This window comes from Gouania willdenowi, chromosome 14 (genome assembly GCF_900634775.1).
Source record: "Gouania willdenowi chromosome 14, fGouWil2.1, whole genome shotgun sequence".
Lineage (NCBI taxonomy): Eukaryota > Metazoa > Chordata > Actinopteri > Blenniiformes > Gobiesocidae > Gouania > Gouania willdenowi.
The window spans coordinates 29,810,528-29,826,969 of NC_041057.1; the positions used below are offsets into that span (position 1 = coordinate 29,810,528).

The following is a 16,442-nucleotide window of genomic DNA, read 5'->3' on the forward strand; positions in this document are numbered from 1 at the left end:
CAATGTTGTGCCAAATGTCTCAATTGTCACAGCTGAACATTGTGGATTCAGCAGCAGTGAATGGGCCGTGTATGCCTGTGCTTATGAGCGCAGGCATGAAAGACAGTAGTGATAAGCTGCTTAGCTGGAGTCGGGTCTTTAGCTGCTGGTTGTGGGCCAACGGTTTCTCTCTGCAGCCAGTGGTAGTCACTGTGTTTTTGTGGCCGTTCAAAGATGGGGACTGATCGGATTATAACGCCGTTGTGTAGCGCCTGCAGCAATTAGCAAAATGTCTGGGGATTCATCAACCATTAATGAGGCTGTATGTGTGCACACAGCACATCTTTATATGATGTGGGTGATTTTATGAACTAATCATGTGTTACTGATCTGTCTTGGATCTACTTTAGTCTAAAGGCTGGTTTACTCTACTTCTGAGTATATTTTGTAATGCTGTGGAATATTTTTTATGAACTGCCACATTTGAAGCTGATGCATGCATATTGTTTATCCTTATTGCCACTTAAATTTGTGTGCGTGCACCGCTGTTATTGCAGTTTTATGCAAATCTTTTAAGAGCATGCTGTTTTTTTACCGAGCAGGAGCTGGCATTCTAAACCACATTATTTGCAGTTCACGTTTTCAATAATATAGTCAACAACGTAAGCCTGGGTTTGTTTACATTTGCATTTTATCATACGAACGGCATCGATTTAAATTAAAGCTGCTAAGGATGATAATTATATATCATATTATATCATATAAATCCATAGTATAGGCCTCATAGATTCATAAATTGAAAATAATTTCCTCCGAAAAAAATATGTAAAAGGTTAACATTACTGCTCGAAAGTTTGTTTTAATCTCTACTGTAAACACTCGGTTTATTGACATTATCGAAAGTTTTTTGCACATTTCTTTGATGGATATGTAGTTCCGTAGACAGATGCATAGTTGTTTTTACTTTGATATGACCATAATTTCTTGTAGGCTTTACACGATCAGGATTTTTGGGCCGATCACCAATCAGTGAATTTAAAAAAAGATCACCAATTAGATCATATGAAGTCAGATTGTTATTTTTTTTTTTTTTGTTGTTGTTTTTTAGGTAATGACCAAATTCCTTTGGTAATACCTGACGCAGATTCACAGAAAATCAAATGCTCTACATGGCTCTGCACTCTTCACTTTCAGGACCCAATTGGGCACAGAGAACCCGTTCCAAATAGGAACCGGTTCCTAACGTCCAGTTCCAGAACCATTACGAAGATGTTTGCATTTCGATTCTTTTTTTCGATTCCCAAATGTCCGCACTAGTTTGTTTCCGTGGCTTGCTCTGTTTGTTTACGCCAGGTTTGTATAAGGTGTGTGTGTGTGTGTGTGTGTGTGTGTGTGTGTGTGTGTGTGTGTGTGTGTGTGTGTGTGTGTGTGTGTGTGTGTGTGTGTGTGTGTGTGTGTGTGTGTGTGTGTGTGTGTGTGTGTGTGTGTGTGTGTGTGTGTGTGTGTGTGTGTGTGTGTGTGTGTGCGCGGCTACGGTTTCAGTTTAGACTGCGGAGCGAAAGGGAGATATTAACTAAAACTCCAGACAACAATCACCAGTATAAACTAGGTGATATTACAGCCTCTGAATGCAGTACGGGAAGCATTTACTCCGCCTCCGGGTCCTAGTGCCTGCCAGTCGATGAAGCCTGTTTCGTTTATCGAGGTCTGTGTGTCTCCGTGTCAAAGTTCGCATGTTTATGACTAAACAAAGAATTAAACAGATAACCACACACGAGAACTGTTTTCACCTTTATTTTGATAGTAGTTTTGAATCAGCAGCTCGACAATGGTCATTGACTCCCACTCACTCCATGATGTGCTGGTCAACCATAGTAGCACCTTCAGCACCAGGCTGATTCCGCCACGGTGCTGCACAGAACGCCACAGGAAATCATTCCCTCCTGTGGCGATCAAACTGTACAATGCATTTCTGTAACTTGACAGCTTCAATCGTTGTATATATATTTATTATATTTGTATTATTATTATTTATCTTCTTTTTTACTACTGTAATGTGTGCACTTGTATTCAATCCTTATTTAATTAACAGTTTTTTTACCTACAGTAATTATGTACTTTATTTCTTTCCTTCTTTCTTTGTTTAATGTTTATTCTTTTAATTTACTAGGCATATCTCCCAGGGGGAGCAAAAATATGGGAGGAGGAAATGCAAATACATTTATGCAGGGGGAGCAATGCGATTCATGAAATCTGGAACTGTTTGTGGTGATAGTTTTAGTACCAGAAAGTAGTTTAAAATAGAATAGTAGATGCGCTGCGTGTCTGCTCCTTTCCAGCTCCGACAGTCCGGTGCCCTCCACCAGATATATGCAAGACTTCTATTTCTGGTGGACACCGGAGCACGACACATCAATAAGGACAGAGCAAATGAAGCTAAACAGGTAGTTAAGCACGTACTCCGCAATATAATACCCAGTTACTTTTCAAAATAAAACACGAGATTTTATTTCAAGTAACTACATCACTACATCCACACTGACCTGTTTATCTGTTTATTGTTGCGTTTATTACACAAACTTTTAACTGCGTTCTCGTGCGATTATATAAATATCGTGAGAACTCCTCTGTCTTGTGACGTGACAATTTTCCAACTGGAGTGCACCGTGGTGCACTCGAAAAGCCACTGTTTGGGATTACCGAACGGCGGACAGCGGAGCAAAACTGGATTGGTGCCGTGGTGCAGCGGAGACATATCCAGTGGAAACTCCCAATAAAGGATTTAGGGAAGCAACTGGTTTACCACCCCTTAATTGAGATCTTGGTGAATCCAACCCTCAGTGTGTAGACGGTGGTTGATGGATGCAGGAGGGGGCGCATGCACCTCACCTCTGGGCATTCACTGATTAATTCTATCAACAAGATATAAGTTCAGTGATGCATTTTGTCTGCTGAATCATTTGTATTAATAATAGACAACACAAATATAATAGAAAGGAAAAGGTTTTTACAGTTCTTTGTTCATAAGTTGTATTACAATCACCCATTTATTTTTTTATAAAGAGTTTACATAAATTTGCTTTTCACTTTGAATTTGGGGAAAATTTATCAATTTTTGTTTGTTTTGGGAAATTTGTTTATGGGGGAAAAGTCCTGTTCAGCTCTTTGTCACTAGCCAATATAACATTTTCTCTGTCATAACTTAGACATTAACAAATGTATTATCTGTTATATTACTTTATTACAGTAATTTGATTTCTGATGATGACCACCAGTCTGAACTCAAACATGTTGTTTGCAGAAAAATGATGAGTAAGGCCTTCACACAGATAAAGACACAACACTCACACACACAAAACACCTTGTCTGCTAACACACAAACTTCAGCTTTTTGTTTCTAAAGCTCTGACCTATTTTACTCGGCTCTTAATTTAATTTGGTTCTACTTGGTAAGGTGATATTTCCTCTGGAAACAAAATTGGTAGCAGCTTGACCTGCTTTCTTTGTATCCAAGGAGAAGAACTATTTATATCCAACAATACTTCCATGGAATTCCAATAAATGACCTCAGCTCTCTCACTGTTAAGTTTTCCTATAAAAGCCTGGAGTGTTTGTGTTTCTCAGGAAAGTTCTGGTTAGATTATATGGGCCCCTGTGAGTCAGGATTAAAATATTCAGACATGTAGAGAGCTCACATTTCCTTTGATATTTTATTTCTCTAATATGCTTTTTTTTTGCGCTGAGTGTGTGTTAATCCATTGTCCTTGCTATCAACGCTTGGCTGGTTAATCCACCTCACTCTAAGCAGCTTTCCAGCAGCATGCTGCTCGGTCAGGTATCCAAATTTAGCTTGCTTTTTCTCTGTTTACTTGTTTAGCTCCTGGGGCAGGTTCAGAAGGTTAGCAATACTTGGCTCACCTTAAAACTAAATATATGTACGGATTAGGGATGTAACGATTCACTCAACTCCCGATACGATTCGATTCACGATACTGGGTTCACGATATGATTCTCTCACGATTTATTTTACAAAATGGGACTGTAGGCAAATGATGATTGAAAAATATTTTTTTGGGGGAAAAAAATAGAAAATACTGTACTATTTTTCCTTTTATTTTTCATTGTCAAAAGAATCCCTTGATAAACTATACAAAACAATGCAATTTAACTAAAAATAAATTTTGAATGAAATAAAAGAATAATACAAATGAAGAAGTCTATTAATTTAAATTCTATAGTAAACAATGCAAAACTGCATAATAGTTCTTTTTTTTTTTTTTTAAAGTGCAACTGAAAATGTATTTTGTTCCTTAACAATTGGACTTTAAAAAAACCAGTCTGCACTGTATTTAGGTCAGATATTTGTGTGGACCAGCAGAGGGCGCTGGTAACCCAGTGGTCGGTTGGGATGCAGCTAATCTAGCAGTGAAGAAGAGATGCTATGCTATCAGACAGAGCTAATAGAAAAATGTGACTTTTACAGATATTCACATAATATTACATATATTCTTTCGGTGCTAAAGGGGTAAGGAATCATTTATGAACATGTTTTAGAGTAGATGACGGCCAGAAAGAAAGTAGTAGCAGATTCCGCCCGCCGCCTCAGCATTTGGACTAGAGAAGGATAAATAAAAAAAAGTACTGCGATTCAATTTTCAGAAAATCGATATCAACCGTGATACCTATGAATCGATTTTTAACTGCCTTACGATTAATCGTTACATCCCTAATACGGATTGATGAACTCAAGCAGAATATGAAAAATACTACAAAATTGACATAATAACTAAGTCTTAATATGTAAAAAGGTCCCTCTCTAATTTTTGTTTACTTATTTTCGCCCTATGCCTCAGTTCATTGAGTTCTCTTTATAACAGAGATCACGGTGTTTTAGGGGCTGACAGACATAAGCTGCCAGGAACCTATTGTTATCCTTCATATTTTTCTTGTTCTTCCAAGGGAATCCTTCTTCCCACGCATGAACTATCACCAAATTTAGCACAAATGTTCAATCCCATATAGAGCTGAGTGAAAAAAATAATTTAATCAATCTTGAATCGATTGAAACTTTTCAAATCAATTTTTTTTTCACCCTAACCCCAGTGGTCTCGCACTTTAGTCTGGTGTTAGCAAAGTACTATTGAACTTGCTCATTGCTCAACTTGAAAACGTCCAGAAATTATTTTTCTGGTTTGCTTTTATTTAAAATTATTTATTTATTTTTATGGTTGTGTCTCGTGTTATACAGTTTGTTGTAATGTGCAGCCACTGGAACATTAGCACAAAACCTTTGTGAGACTCAAAAGAATGAGAATGTCTTGAGTTTACAATGTGTCTGTTGCCACTTTATTTACACAGCCTGACCTGTGCTTTGAATTGATTCAAGTCATTGCAATTTTGTTTTGCTCAGGTCATGTTAAATAAAACGTACATGACTAATGTAGCATGAGGTTATATTATTAATATAAATATGAATATTTTTACTAATGCACCAAGATAAAGCTGTAGTTTCTACTATTTGCATCATTGGTTCTAATGAGAATGTCTTCCATATCCAAGTAAAATTGGTACAGCGTGATATCCTTAACTGAATCAAAAGTGAATCGTAAATCGAATTGTGAATCGGGCCCTTGTGAATCGAATCAATTTGGGAATTCTAATCCATACCCAGTCCTAGTGCCCAGGAACTTGAAGGTTTGGACCCTCTCAACACAGACACTGTTGATGTAGAGGGGAGCTGGCTCTACATGGTGCTTCCTGAAGTCGAGGATGATTTCCTTTGTTTTTGTGGGGTTCAGTGCCAGGTTGTTCACTGAACACCACGTTGTCAACTTCTGGATCTCATCCCTGTAAGCAGACTTGTCTCCCCCTGAGAATAGTCCAACCACAGTGGCATAATCTGCGAACTTGACAATAGTGTTTCCAAGGTGGGTTGGTCGAATGTGTAGAGGGAGTACAGTAGTGGACTCGGTACACACCCCTGTGGAGACCCGGTGCTGAGTGTGTGGGTGGAGGAGACGTGGTTGCAAAGTTTAACAATCTGGGGACGGTTCGTGAGGAAGTCTTTTATTCATGAACAGGTGTGTGAGTGGAGGCCTAAGTCAGAGAGTTTTTTAACCAGAATGTCCGGGATGATTGTGTTTAAAGCTGAGCTGTAGTCGATGAAAAGAAGTCTTATGTCACACCCCTGGTGTTCCAGGGCCTCTAAAGCCTCTAAAGTTAAAATGTTTTAAAATTTACAACAAATCAACTCTATGTGCTACAGATTAGATTATTAACTTTCACCAAAATGTAACACCAATGCTGAAGAAATATCAATAACAAAATAACATTTTGGAGTCTGCAGATACCATTGTACATTGATGGCATCCACCATGGTCTCTGTCTGAGGAGACTCCGCTATGTTATGACTACCGCTATCAGCAACATACACAACACTGAACAGCAGCAGATGTACTGAGGGACACACACTGAAAACTTGTTTACCTCCAAATCCCAGACCGGTCTGGTCCCCAAAACCCTGTGTTTCTGACCAGCAAAGTGCCACAACAATTGTAGATAAATAACAGAATTTATTTAACAGAATACAGTGTTTTGCATTTCACTCTCATGCTAGAAATTGGAGTGAATGCTAAAATTGCTTTTTTAAACATCAGTTTTTCCACTCATGGAGCCAATAAATCATTGTTGATAAACAAATTACCAGCAACTCTATGCTGTCTTGGTGCAATATGTGGATTTTTTTAAATTTTTTTCTTAATAATTGCATTTTTAACAGCCGTCTGAAATCTGCCTTTCAAACAGCCGATGTCTTGTTTAGGTGAAATTGCTTAGCCCTGACCATTGCTTTGCAACAGCTAGAATTAATTTTAGTTTGGCCCCTCGTGTTTTTTTTGCCTGCAGTTTCACCACTGTGTGTTCAAGTGCTCATTGTATTAATTGTGTGTTTACAGGTGTCTCGGCTACTACTTTGTTGCATTCCAAATCCCTGCGTGGACACAGAGACTGCTTTGAAAAATGCCACCTTATTGCCAACCAGAAGCTGTCATGTTCCAAGGTCTCTCGGAGTGCATACGAGGGCATGAAGTTGGCCTTCAGCCAGAAGCTCACCCGGATCATCCAGTACGCCCAGAACAAGGACTCGGTCTCCTCTAACGGCCCCAGCAGACGAGCGGCTAAGTTGCTTGGTTACAGTCAGCAAAGCGAACGCAAGCTGCTGCCACAGTCGGACGCGCAGGTGCCTCGCTACACACCTCAATGGGACACCAGCAAAGCACCAGGACTGCCCGACTACACCACAGAGGAGCTGAGGCCACTACAGGAGCTGCACCCTGAAGGCTGGCCCAGCGGTGGCAGCAAAGGCCTGCACAGACAGAGGGAGACATCAATGGGAGGACAGACACGGCACAGACAGGAGGGACACAGCAGGGACCAATGTAAGCAACTATTACACACATGTAGCTAGGCAATTATTTTGATAAAAAAATGTAATTACGATTATTCATCGTGTTAGGAAAAACATCTATATTTTTATTTAACTACTTTTTAACAAACAATATATGAACAGTTTAGCAAAAGAAAAACGTCAACAAGAATGATGATAAATACTATAACATTTTGTCAAAAATGTAAAATTTTTATAGGCTAATTATAAATACACTGTTACAGAGTACAACTCTTTGAAAACAATTACTGTATATTAAGAAAAGTTAAGAAAATTAGGGGTTTGAGCCAGAAACAGTGGCCTGTCAACATTTTATGTCTTGAGTGTCCACTAGATTAATTAATTATTACTAACTAATTAGGTACTTCTGTCAATCCACTCATGGGTGCGTGTTGACACGTGCAACACACAAGCCCTCCCACCTCAAAAAACCCTAAAACTGGCCGCGCACTTACAATTACGTTATTGGAGTATTATCAACTTGTTGCTGAGAGTCACACAGGTTGTGTGCACCAACACTCACGGCTCAACAAGCACACTCGCAGTTAAGATGACCTACATACAGGTACGTGTCCGAAACCGGCCCGACTCGTTTGGTTCTGTTGGGCTTGGTTCATCCTGTGTGAGAGAGTATCAGAAGAAAAACAAGGAGTGAGAGGTATAGACTGACATTTGGATGAGGGATCCAATTTTTTGTTTTTACCTGGTTTCATCCCAGCCGACAGCTGAAGCAGAGGGGCGTGGCTTATGGTTAACAGACCAGGCTGACTACCAGAGCTTGTCAAAATGTTGCTTTTCTGAATAAAAACCAGTAAAAAAGCAGCACTTCTACATCACTCGCTCTCATCTGTGTAGTTTACCGAGTGAACCGTAGCTTCAGAGGCGCTAAAGTCTTGTTCGCTGGCTATTAAGGTAGCTTAATGAAGCGTTAATCATGTGTTCACCCCCTGCTGGTTGGCTGACTACTGGGGCAGAGAAAGTGCCTGTTTGATAAGCGGCAGAGTCGCATTTTAAATGTCAAAATCGCCGACAATCAGGTTAATTTAATTGTGGAGGCCAAAATCATAATCACGATTAAAATTTGATTAATTGTGTGGCCTTACATGTAGCACAGTGTGAGCTAGGGCTGTGCATTGCCTTAAATCTGATGATATGATACGATTCACGATTTGTATGTCATGATACAATATATCCCGATTACTAAACATGACGATATACATTGCAATACCAATAATTACAAATTTCACCTTTACAAGACAGTACAAAATAATATGAAGTGCAATTTATTAATTTTTTTTTAAAATAACCAAGTAAATGGTAACTAACTGTAATTCAAGTACCAATATCAAAAACAAGTGGTATGTTTATCAAACTGTCAAAATACGTTTTTTAAAAGGTTAAACTTGTGCTTTTACAACAGAGTTTTTAAAAAAAAATTTTTCAAGGAACCACATACTTCTATAAACGTGCCCAGTATGTTTTATGAAAATAAAGTGCAATCAACTTCCAAACTAAAATGGATTGAGAAGTGAGGTAGTTTAACAACGTTTGATGTGGTTCACTGACAACCTAGTAACCGGGGGTTTACGTGCTATGCATATGTTAGTACAATTAAATTGTGTTTTTGTTAGAAAATATGATAACGATAGGGGAAATATCGCCAAACCTATTTTCTCTAACACTTTTATTGTGAGCTGCAGCTGTTTTTTCTGAAGCAGAACGAGTGACGTCAGTCTGTCAGCTGCCTCCTTTCATTCTCACTTCACTCACTGTGATCTGACAATCTGTCCTTAATCTCAGCAGAGAAGGCCACATTCCTGCTAACCTCCAGATAGATGTGATGTGTCCTTGCCTTTTTCCCATTATCTCCACTAAAGCACTCATGACTTCAAATGCAGCAGCAATGGGAGAGGGCCTTTTAAAGTCAATGATGACAGTTCACAGGTAGAGCGGATATGTTCTGAACATCTTTGCATGGTGAATATCAAAAAGACCCTACTTCTTTTTATTTATTTATTTTTCTTCAAATATTTGGAAATTTAGTTATTTCTAAGATTGATTATCAAAGATGAGTTTAAACATACAAACACAAGCACAGTATTTATGGAAAGCCGTTTGAGCATAGGTCAAGTCAAAGTGAAAAGTAAAATATCTAATATTGTCGTTATCCATTAAAAGGATCCTCCACTGTTTTTGCAAGTTTGGCCTACAATCTTTGAGATGTCTTTATTAGAAGATCTATGCCTAACTAAACACATTATTATGCACCATTTTCATTTTATTGCCTTTTAAAGATGGGACTACATTCCAGTTTTAAAACCTGTGTTCTGCTTTCTTGAAACCTTGCTTTTTAGATCATTTAGCATTTAGTGTGTGCGTGTGGGTGTGTGTGATGGAGGGATTGTTGTTCCTGTTTTGACATTTGTATATATTTTCATGATCTTTCTGTGAGGCCTCGATGCGTTTGTTTCTGCTTGCAGTTCTGTTTAAAAAGTTTTGTATTTGATGATAAAAGTTGTTTGTGTAGTTTGTCCTTCACAGTGTTTGATATGTGACTGTCTAACACACTAGATCTGTACCTCTCACACTGACCAAAACCTTTCCTTTTGTTGTAGTGACTAATATGAGTCTTGGTGAGCTCCATCAGCTGAATTCCAAGCTGCTGCTGCAGATTCAAAGTAAGTGTGTTAAAAGAAGCTAAGCTAACTCTTCCCATCATCTATGTGAGCTGAACTTTTAGTCTTATGTTGATGCTCTGCTGTTGGAGGTCATCACGTCAGATGTCTGTTGTCAGTACAAAGCTGCTAAAATGAGTGTTAAACCAACAGAGTGGAGCACTTACTAAAACAGCACGGCCTGCAGTCATCTCCATGTGACTGCTGTGTTTACTGTGTATACTGAGGGGTCTGTTGGCACTAGTGTGGCCCATTGAGTTAGGACGAGCATGGCTTCATGTCAGATGTCATCCATTAACATAACATCCTGTGAGCGCTCAGAAAGAGACGGGATTAGATTAAAGGATGGTTTATTCTCCTTTATGGATACTTTACAAAATATCCTAATAGAACAATATTACCTAATATTTTCACCGGTCTTTATTTATTTGTTTGTTTGTTACTAGGATAACGTCACAATTATTTACCAGATTGTAATTACCATTATTTCCTGGCTATTGAACGCACCGCTGTATTGCCCGCATTCCAATAATTTAGTAATTTTCCAAGAAAAATCCACGTAATGGCCACACCGTCACATAGGCCGCACCCTATTGGCTGATGAGGGTGCCCTTCAGACGACTCGGCTAATCAGAACAGGCAGGTAGGCGGGCTGTCATACTCCTGTTCGGTTTAACTGAGATTAACGTGGATTTCTGCGTATTCTGATGATTTTCCATCTGTACATGAAGTCACCCCATCACTGTCCAATGTCTGCATCTCAGTCCATTTACAGCTTTTTATGGTCAATTTTTTACTGGAAACTACCACTCTTTTTGTTCGTCTTACCATGCACTATACTATCAAAGAAATGATCGCATCGAGTCCGGACTCTGAGTCACAATACGGACGTGAATGCTTCTGAACAAACCAAACGTGGTGATTTGAAAACGTTGTGCCTTTTATTGTCCTAATATTTAAAACTGGCTGATATCTCTTAGATTTTATACCTTATTGTACTTTTTATAAGCTGTTCCCATCATAAATGCATACTTGCGCACCGCTTTCTGCTTCAGTCCACAAACTTCAATTTATTACCGGTATTTACTTTTTATTCAAGCAAACATCATCAAATAAAAACAAATATTCAAAAGATGTATAACTTATGTCGTCACTCGCTCTGATGCCATTTTCCTTCACTCGAACGCCGTCCTGCATATGGACCAAGTCTCATCCGTCCTGTTATTAAAGCTGTCAGAGTTTTCAATTCTCCCACATTATCCGAAGCTCGTTTTTGAACGTTCAGTTCACCGTGATGTTCAGTGGTTGTTACAGTTCAGTCATTCCGCTGTAGGAGTGACTGTCAGTAATATTCTGCCGACCGACACCAGCTTTCACTAGACATGTTTGCGAATGACTGAAAAATCCACACATAGAGTGCACCGCCACATCCTCAACTTTAAATGAAAACAATAGTTTCTCATACGGCGCAAAATACTTCATATGTTTAACAAAATATAGAGCTTACGTCATGGAAGATTCCATTAAAATTTGGAGTGGATCAATATGCTGATCTGGATCAGTTTGAATAATTGTAAAATCTTTATCTCTCATCATTTGTGAAATTTCAAAAATTCTTATCTTGATTTGTAATTGACAGATCTTTATGAAAATTGATGTTTCATCCTGAATGGATCTAGATTGTGTATTTCATCACAATTTAAAAAAAAAGGGAGGGGGGGGGGGGGGGGGGGTGGCATTCCCGTACACACGGTATGGTTAATAATGGGGTGAGGAATTTCTTCCAAACCTTTGAAGTGTGATTGATCTTGGTACGATGATCAGGATCACTGATCCATAACTGACATAACTGTTTGCTCTCTTTTACTTTTTGGACCATTGAAGAATGACCTGTTTGATCGATGCTCCTGTAAATAAAGAAGTAATTGAAATGTTGGTTGAACAAGCCTATGATGAAATGACGTGCCTGAGGTTTCAATAAGTTGTTGTTTTGCTGTGTGCCATGCTGGTAAAACAGTGTTGTTGTTTTTTATTATTATTATTTATATAATTCAATAAAGCAAGATAATTAAGCAATATCACACTCAAGGTCGTGCTGTGATACAGTAGCAGCACTGGTGTGATTCAGTTGTAGATAATCACACCAGTGCTGATATTTCACACAGCAGCACGACCTCAAGTGTGATATTGCTTTTATACAACAGTTCTACAAGCGCTTTTTATTAGTTAACTGTAATAAGTGACAAGAGAATATGATTTGTTTGTTTATATAATAATTTAGCTCCGCCAACAAAAATAGTTACATGAGTGGAGAGCACACAGGCTACGTTCACACTGCAGGCAAATGCGACCAAATCCGATCTTTTTGCCCATATGCGACCTGTATCCGAACTGTTAAAGACAGTCGGAACAACACAATTCTGATTTGTTTCAAATCCAACCCAGGTCACTTTCATATGTGGTCCTAAATCCGATACGTATCCTAACGGCCGAGGCGCTTTCTATCCGACTCCTATGTAACCACATCCAAACAGTTTGTTGTAAAGATGGAGCAGCATCACAGCAAATGGATAGAGAGATAAACTTGGATCTTTTCTTCTTCACTCTTCTTAAAATTGTGTAGTTCTGACTTCTGTTGGAAAGAAAACTTCTCAGCACAACACACAGTCCTACATTGGACGCCTCCATATTTACTTCCGTAAACACCGTACGTGCTTCTTCTGCGCATGCTCGTCACTTCAGGGTCACATTCCGTTCCTATTTCAAACTGACTGAAGATTCATTTAATATGTAATATAAATTATCACACAAAAACATTTTTTATTAGGAGCTGCAGTGTGAATGTAGTGAACGTGTACTGCGGTGTGTAGCTCAAGATGTTATGGTAATAAGCCTTTCCACACTCTCAGAAATCTCACTCTTGTTCAGTCCTCGCGCATGAGGTCAAAGGTCAAGAGGGATAAACTCGCCATGGCTGACAACAAGTCTGACAGAGATTTAGATTATTTTTACCGTTAGAGCATTGATTCATTGAAAGATTTTTTTGCAGAAATGTGGTTTCGTCTCCATGGCAGAAATGCTGAGTTAGTTGCTATAGCTAATGCTGCTCACTATTTATAACAGCTGTAGAGCAGATTGATATGATAGTCCCAGTGCTGCTGTTGCTTTGCTTGGTCAAAACTAAACTGTTGTATAATTTACAACATAAAATCTTCCATTTTGAATGAAAAGGAGCAGAATGAAGAAAAGTCTTGTAGTGGTTCTAACAGAGGTTCTGAAACAAAAGGACTGTCACACTGAGGTCACGTTCTACTTTCACAATTCTTTCCATTGGATGTGCTGTATCTCATTTTTTGATCTGTTGCTTGACCTTGTGTGTGAATGAAAGTATTTTGCCCTCGGCCCTCTCTCTCTTTTTCTCCTCAGAAGTTTTTGAGGAGCTGACTTTAGCCGTGCAGGAGAAAGACTCGCTGGCGTCAGAGCTGCATGTGCGTCACATCGCCATCGAGCAGCTCTTCAAAAACTGTGCCAAACTCCCCTGGCTACTCATCAGCAGGGCAGGGGTGAAGGCAAGCAACAGCGGGGGGGGCAGCGGCCCCACGGAGTGAGGGGTTGAGGAACATGTCTGACAGCTTTTCTCAGGTGGTCTTTAGACTTTAGAATCCACCCTGTGTTCCCTGGAGGAGGACGAGCCCAAGGTCCTGGACATGAAGCTTTCTATCTGACAAAGACATTATCTATAAAACCTCCTCTGTCGGTTGCTTCCATTAAGTTTCAAGACATTTAATCCAACTTTTATTTGTGACCTAAAAATCCATCAATTTTTTTATGTTTCATCTGCAATGTGTGAATGGAAAGCCCCGACAAACGTGATACAACTTGAGATTTCCCTTTGCCTTCCAGCTCCTCTAATGTTATGATCTGTGAAGATCAAAGTCAAACGCGTTTTAAACAAATGGCCTCCATCGTCTGGAAAGTTAAAAAACATATCCTTTTTTTAGTCGCCAGTTATTGAGAATATGATTAAATTATCTCATTTCATTCTGGGGAAAGTACAAGTAATGATCTAAATCAGTGGTTCTCAAACTTTTTTGGTCCCAGTCCCCCCTTTGTCCAACTATAACATTTTGCTTAGAAAACTATTTAAAAATATCTACAGAGCATAATGATGGAATAAATGAGTGATGACACATTTTAAAGAATCTCATTTTGTAAATAAGTAGAAAGAAACTGTGGTTCCCAACCTTTATTGGATCATGACCCCATTTTGATATCAAGAATTTCTGACGACCCAAAGATCATGTTTTAGCTCAGATATATATATATATATATATATATATATATATTATATATATATATATATATACACTACAATTTAGTTGAACTAGTTATATTTCACAAAGTGACAGGATAGAAATAGTAGTTTAAGATTGTGTTTTAATTAAAACATCTAATCTAATCTATTCCAAGGTTGAAAAACACTGATTTAGATCCTCCTGAATACATTTATTTCTATAATTTTTATCATTTCATTTCATCTCACGCCTGGGGTGTATGGAGAACAAGTAGTGTCACTATAAATAAGTACACTGTTAACTAATTAATCAATTAATTAATGTGTCAATGATTAATTCAATCCATTTTACATTTCATTTTCATTCCAAAAAGTATAAATATTTCACTTATTTATTTAATGATCGGTGTAGCAGCACATCATTAATTAATTTTATCTGTCAAACTCGCTCGTCAAAGTCTGTGGGGGCGGGGTTAACATCAATCCAGCCAATTCCATTGCTTTGGTCTTCCCTCGTTCAAACCATGGCGGCTACGGCGATGGAGGATGTGCATGAACTTCTCAGGGAGTTGGTGACAGAGATTTTAGACCTCGCTGAGAATGTAGAAGCAGGAATAAAAGCAACGTACAGATTATATAGCGCCACCCAGTGGATCAGAATAATGTTTACTAGCTCTGCCTCAATCCATTGTCAGGGATTGATTGTGTTTGGAAACCACACCCACAGACTTTGACGAGCGAGTTTGACAGATGAAATTAATTAATGAAGTGCTGCAACACCCACCAGACCATGAAATAAATAGTGAAATATTTATACTTGATACTTTTCAGAATGAAAATAAAATGTAAAATGGATTTAATTAATTATTGACACTTTTAATTAATCATTAATGAACGTCAACGGTGTATTTATTTCTCTCTCTCTCCCTCTGTAGTGCCATCACGTACCCCAGGCGATACACGTACCCCCATTTGAGAAACGCTGATCTAAATAATGTTACTGTTATGGAAAACCATGTTGAGGCTGTGTTGTTATGAAACTTTATGTTGTGAAGCTGTCGCTACAGCCAGGGTTTGGGTCAATTATTATTATTATTATTATTATTTATTGTAATTGATAATTAATCACAATTATAGCGTAATTGTAATTTAAACAAATCTGATTCTGTCATAATCATAAATAAATTGTAATTGAATTGTATTTGTAATTGCTGTGAAAATTCTATAAAAAAATGGTCAATTATAGTTTGATGCAAAACTGTGGAGCCACGTTATAGTTCTGTGTACAATTTCTACACATGTATAGTTAACAATTATTAAAATATGTTTCATATTAAGCTTTCACTCATTTTACCATTTAAACAAATTAAAATTGATTGCTATACTGACATAAAAAATATTAACACCTATATTTTTATTGATTCTGAAGCCAAACAAGGTAAACAATAGATGGGAAACAAATAAAATGAAAGATATTTGTTTTTAGTGTATTTTACATCTGATTTAGGACCGTTATCATAAGAGATGCTAACAGAGGAAGGTTAACTATTATTAGGTTATTTATTACAGGCTCAGTAATTGTGATTAACTGTAATTGAACGTAATGGTAATTGACTTTCTGAGGATGAAAAATGATTGTAATTGGAAAAAATGCTTGTCACTGTAATCATAATTGAATTGTAATTGACCCAACCCTGGCTACAGCTGCTAGCGCTGATTATTAGCACCGAGTCTTTTCTTTGAGCTAACGAGCACAAGTGGACTGAACAGCTTCGAAGGGAACGCTGAGTCACTAAAGAAGAAGAAATCAAGCTGCCAAACCAAAGTGTATTCCTTTATTATTCCACACAGACGTACAGTACGGTATATTATACAGTGTTTGAGCCTGAACCAATGACATTCAATCATAGATCAATACCGTGTTAGTGTAAAACTGGTTTTGCTCTCAACAGTTTATAAACGTGAGTGTTACTGTGTTCGCTTTAAACGCGCTCATGTATCAGCATGCGAGAGCGTTGTCATAGCAATAGATACAGGTCGGTTTGGTCTG

The 16,442-nt window shown here is 38.2% G+C and overlaps 1 protein-coding gene across 3 annotated transcripts in view; it reads left to right on the top strand.

Annotated features, from left to right (window-relative positions):
• Positions 1-14,289, top strand: part of c14h21orf91 (chromosome 14 C21orf91 homolog) — a 32,126-nt gene extending 17,837 nt beyond the window's left edge. For 2 of the 3 annotated variants that reach the window (XM_028467635.1, XM_028467636.1), the window contains exons 3-5: positions 6,933-7,415; positions 10,039-10,101; positions 13,525-14,289. In XM_028467635.1, coding sequence (XP_028323436.1) covers positions 6,933-7,415; positions 10,039-10,101; positions 13,525-13,706 — 728 coding nt within the window. In that variant the 3' untranslated portion in view covers positions 13,707-14,289. The remainder of the gene's footprint in view (positions 1-6,932; positions 7,416-10,038; positions 10,102-13,524) is intronic. The other variant, XM_028467637.1, reaches the window with a different exon arrangement.
• The last annotated feature ends 2,153 nt before the right edge of the window (positions 14,290-16,442 follow it).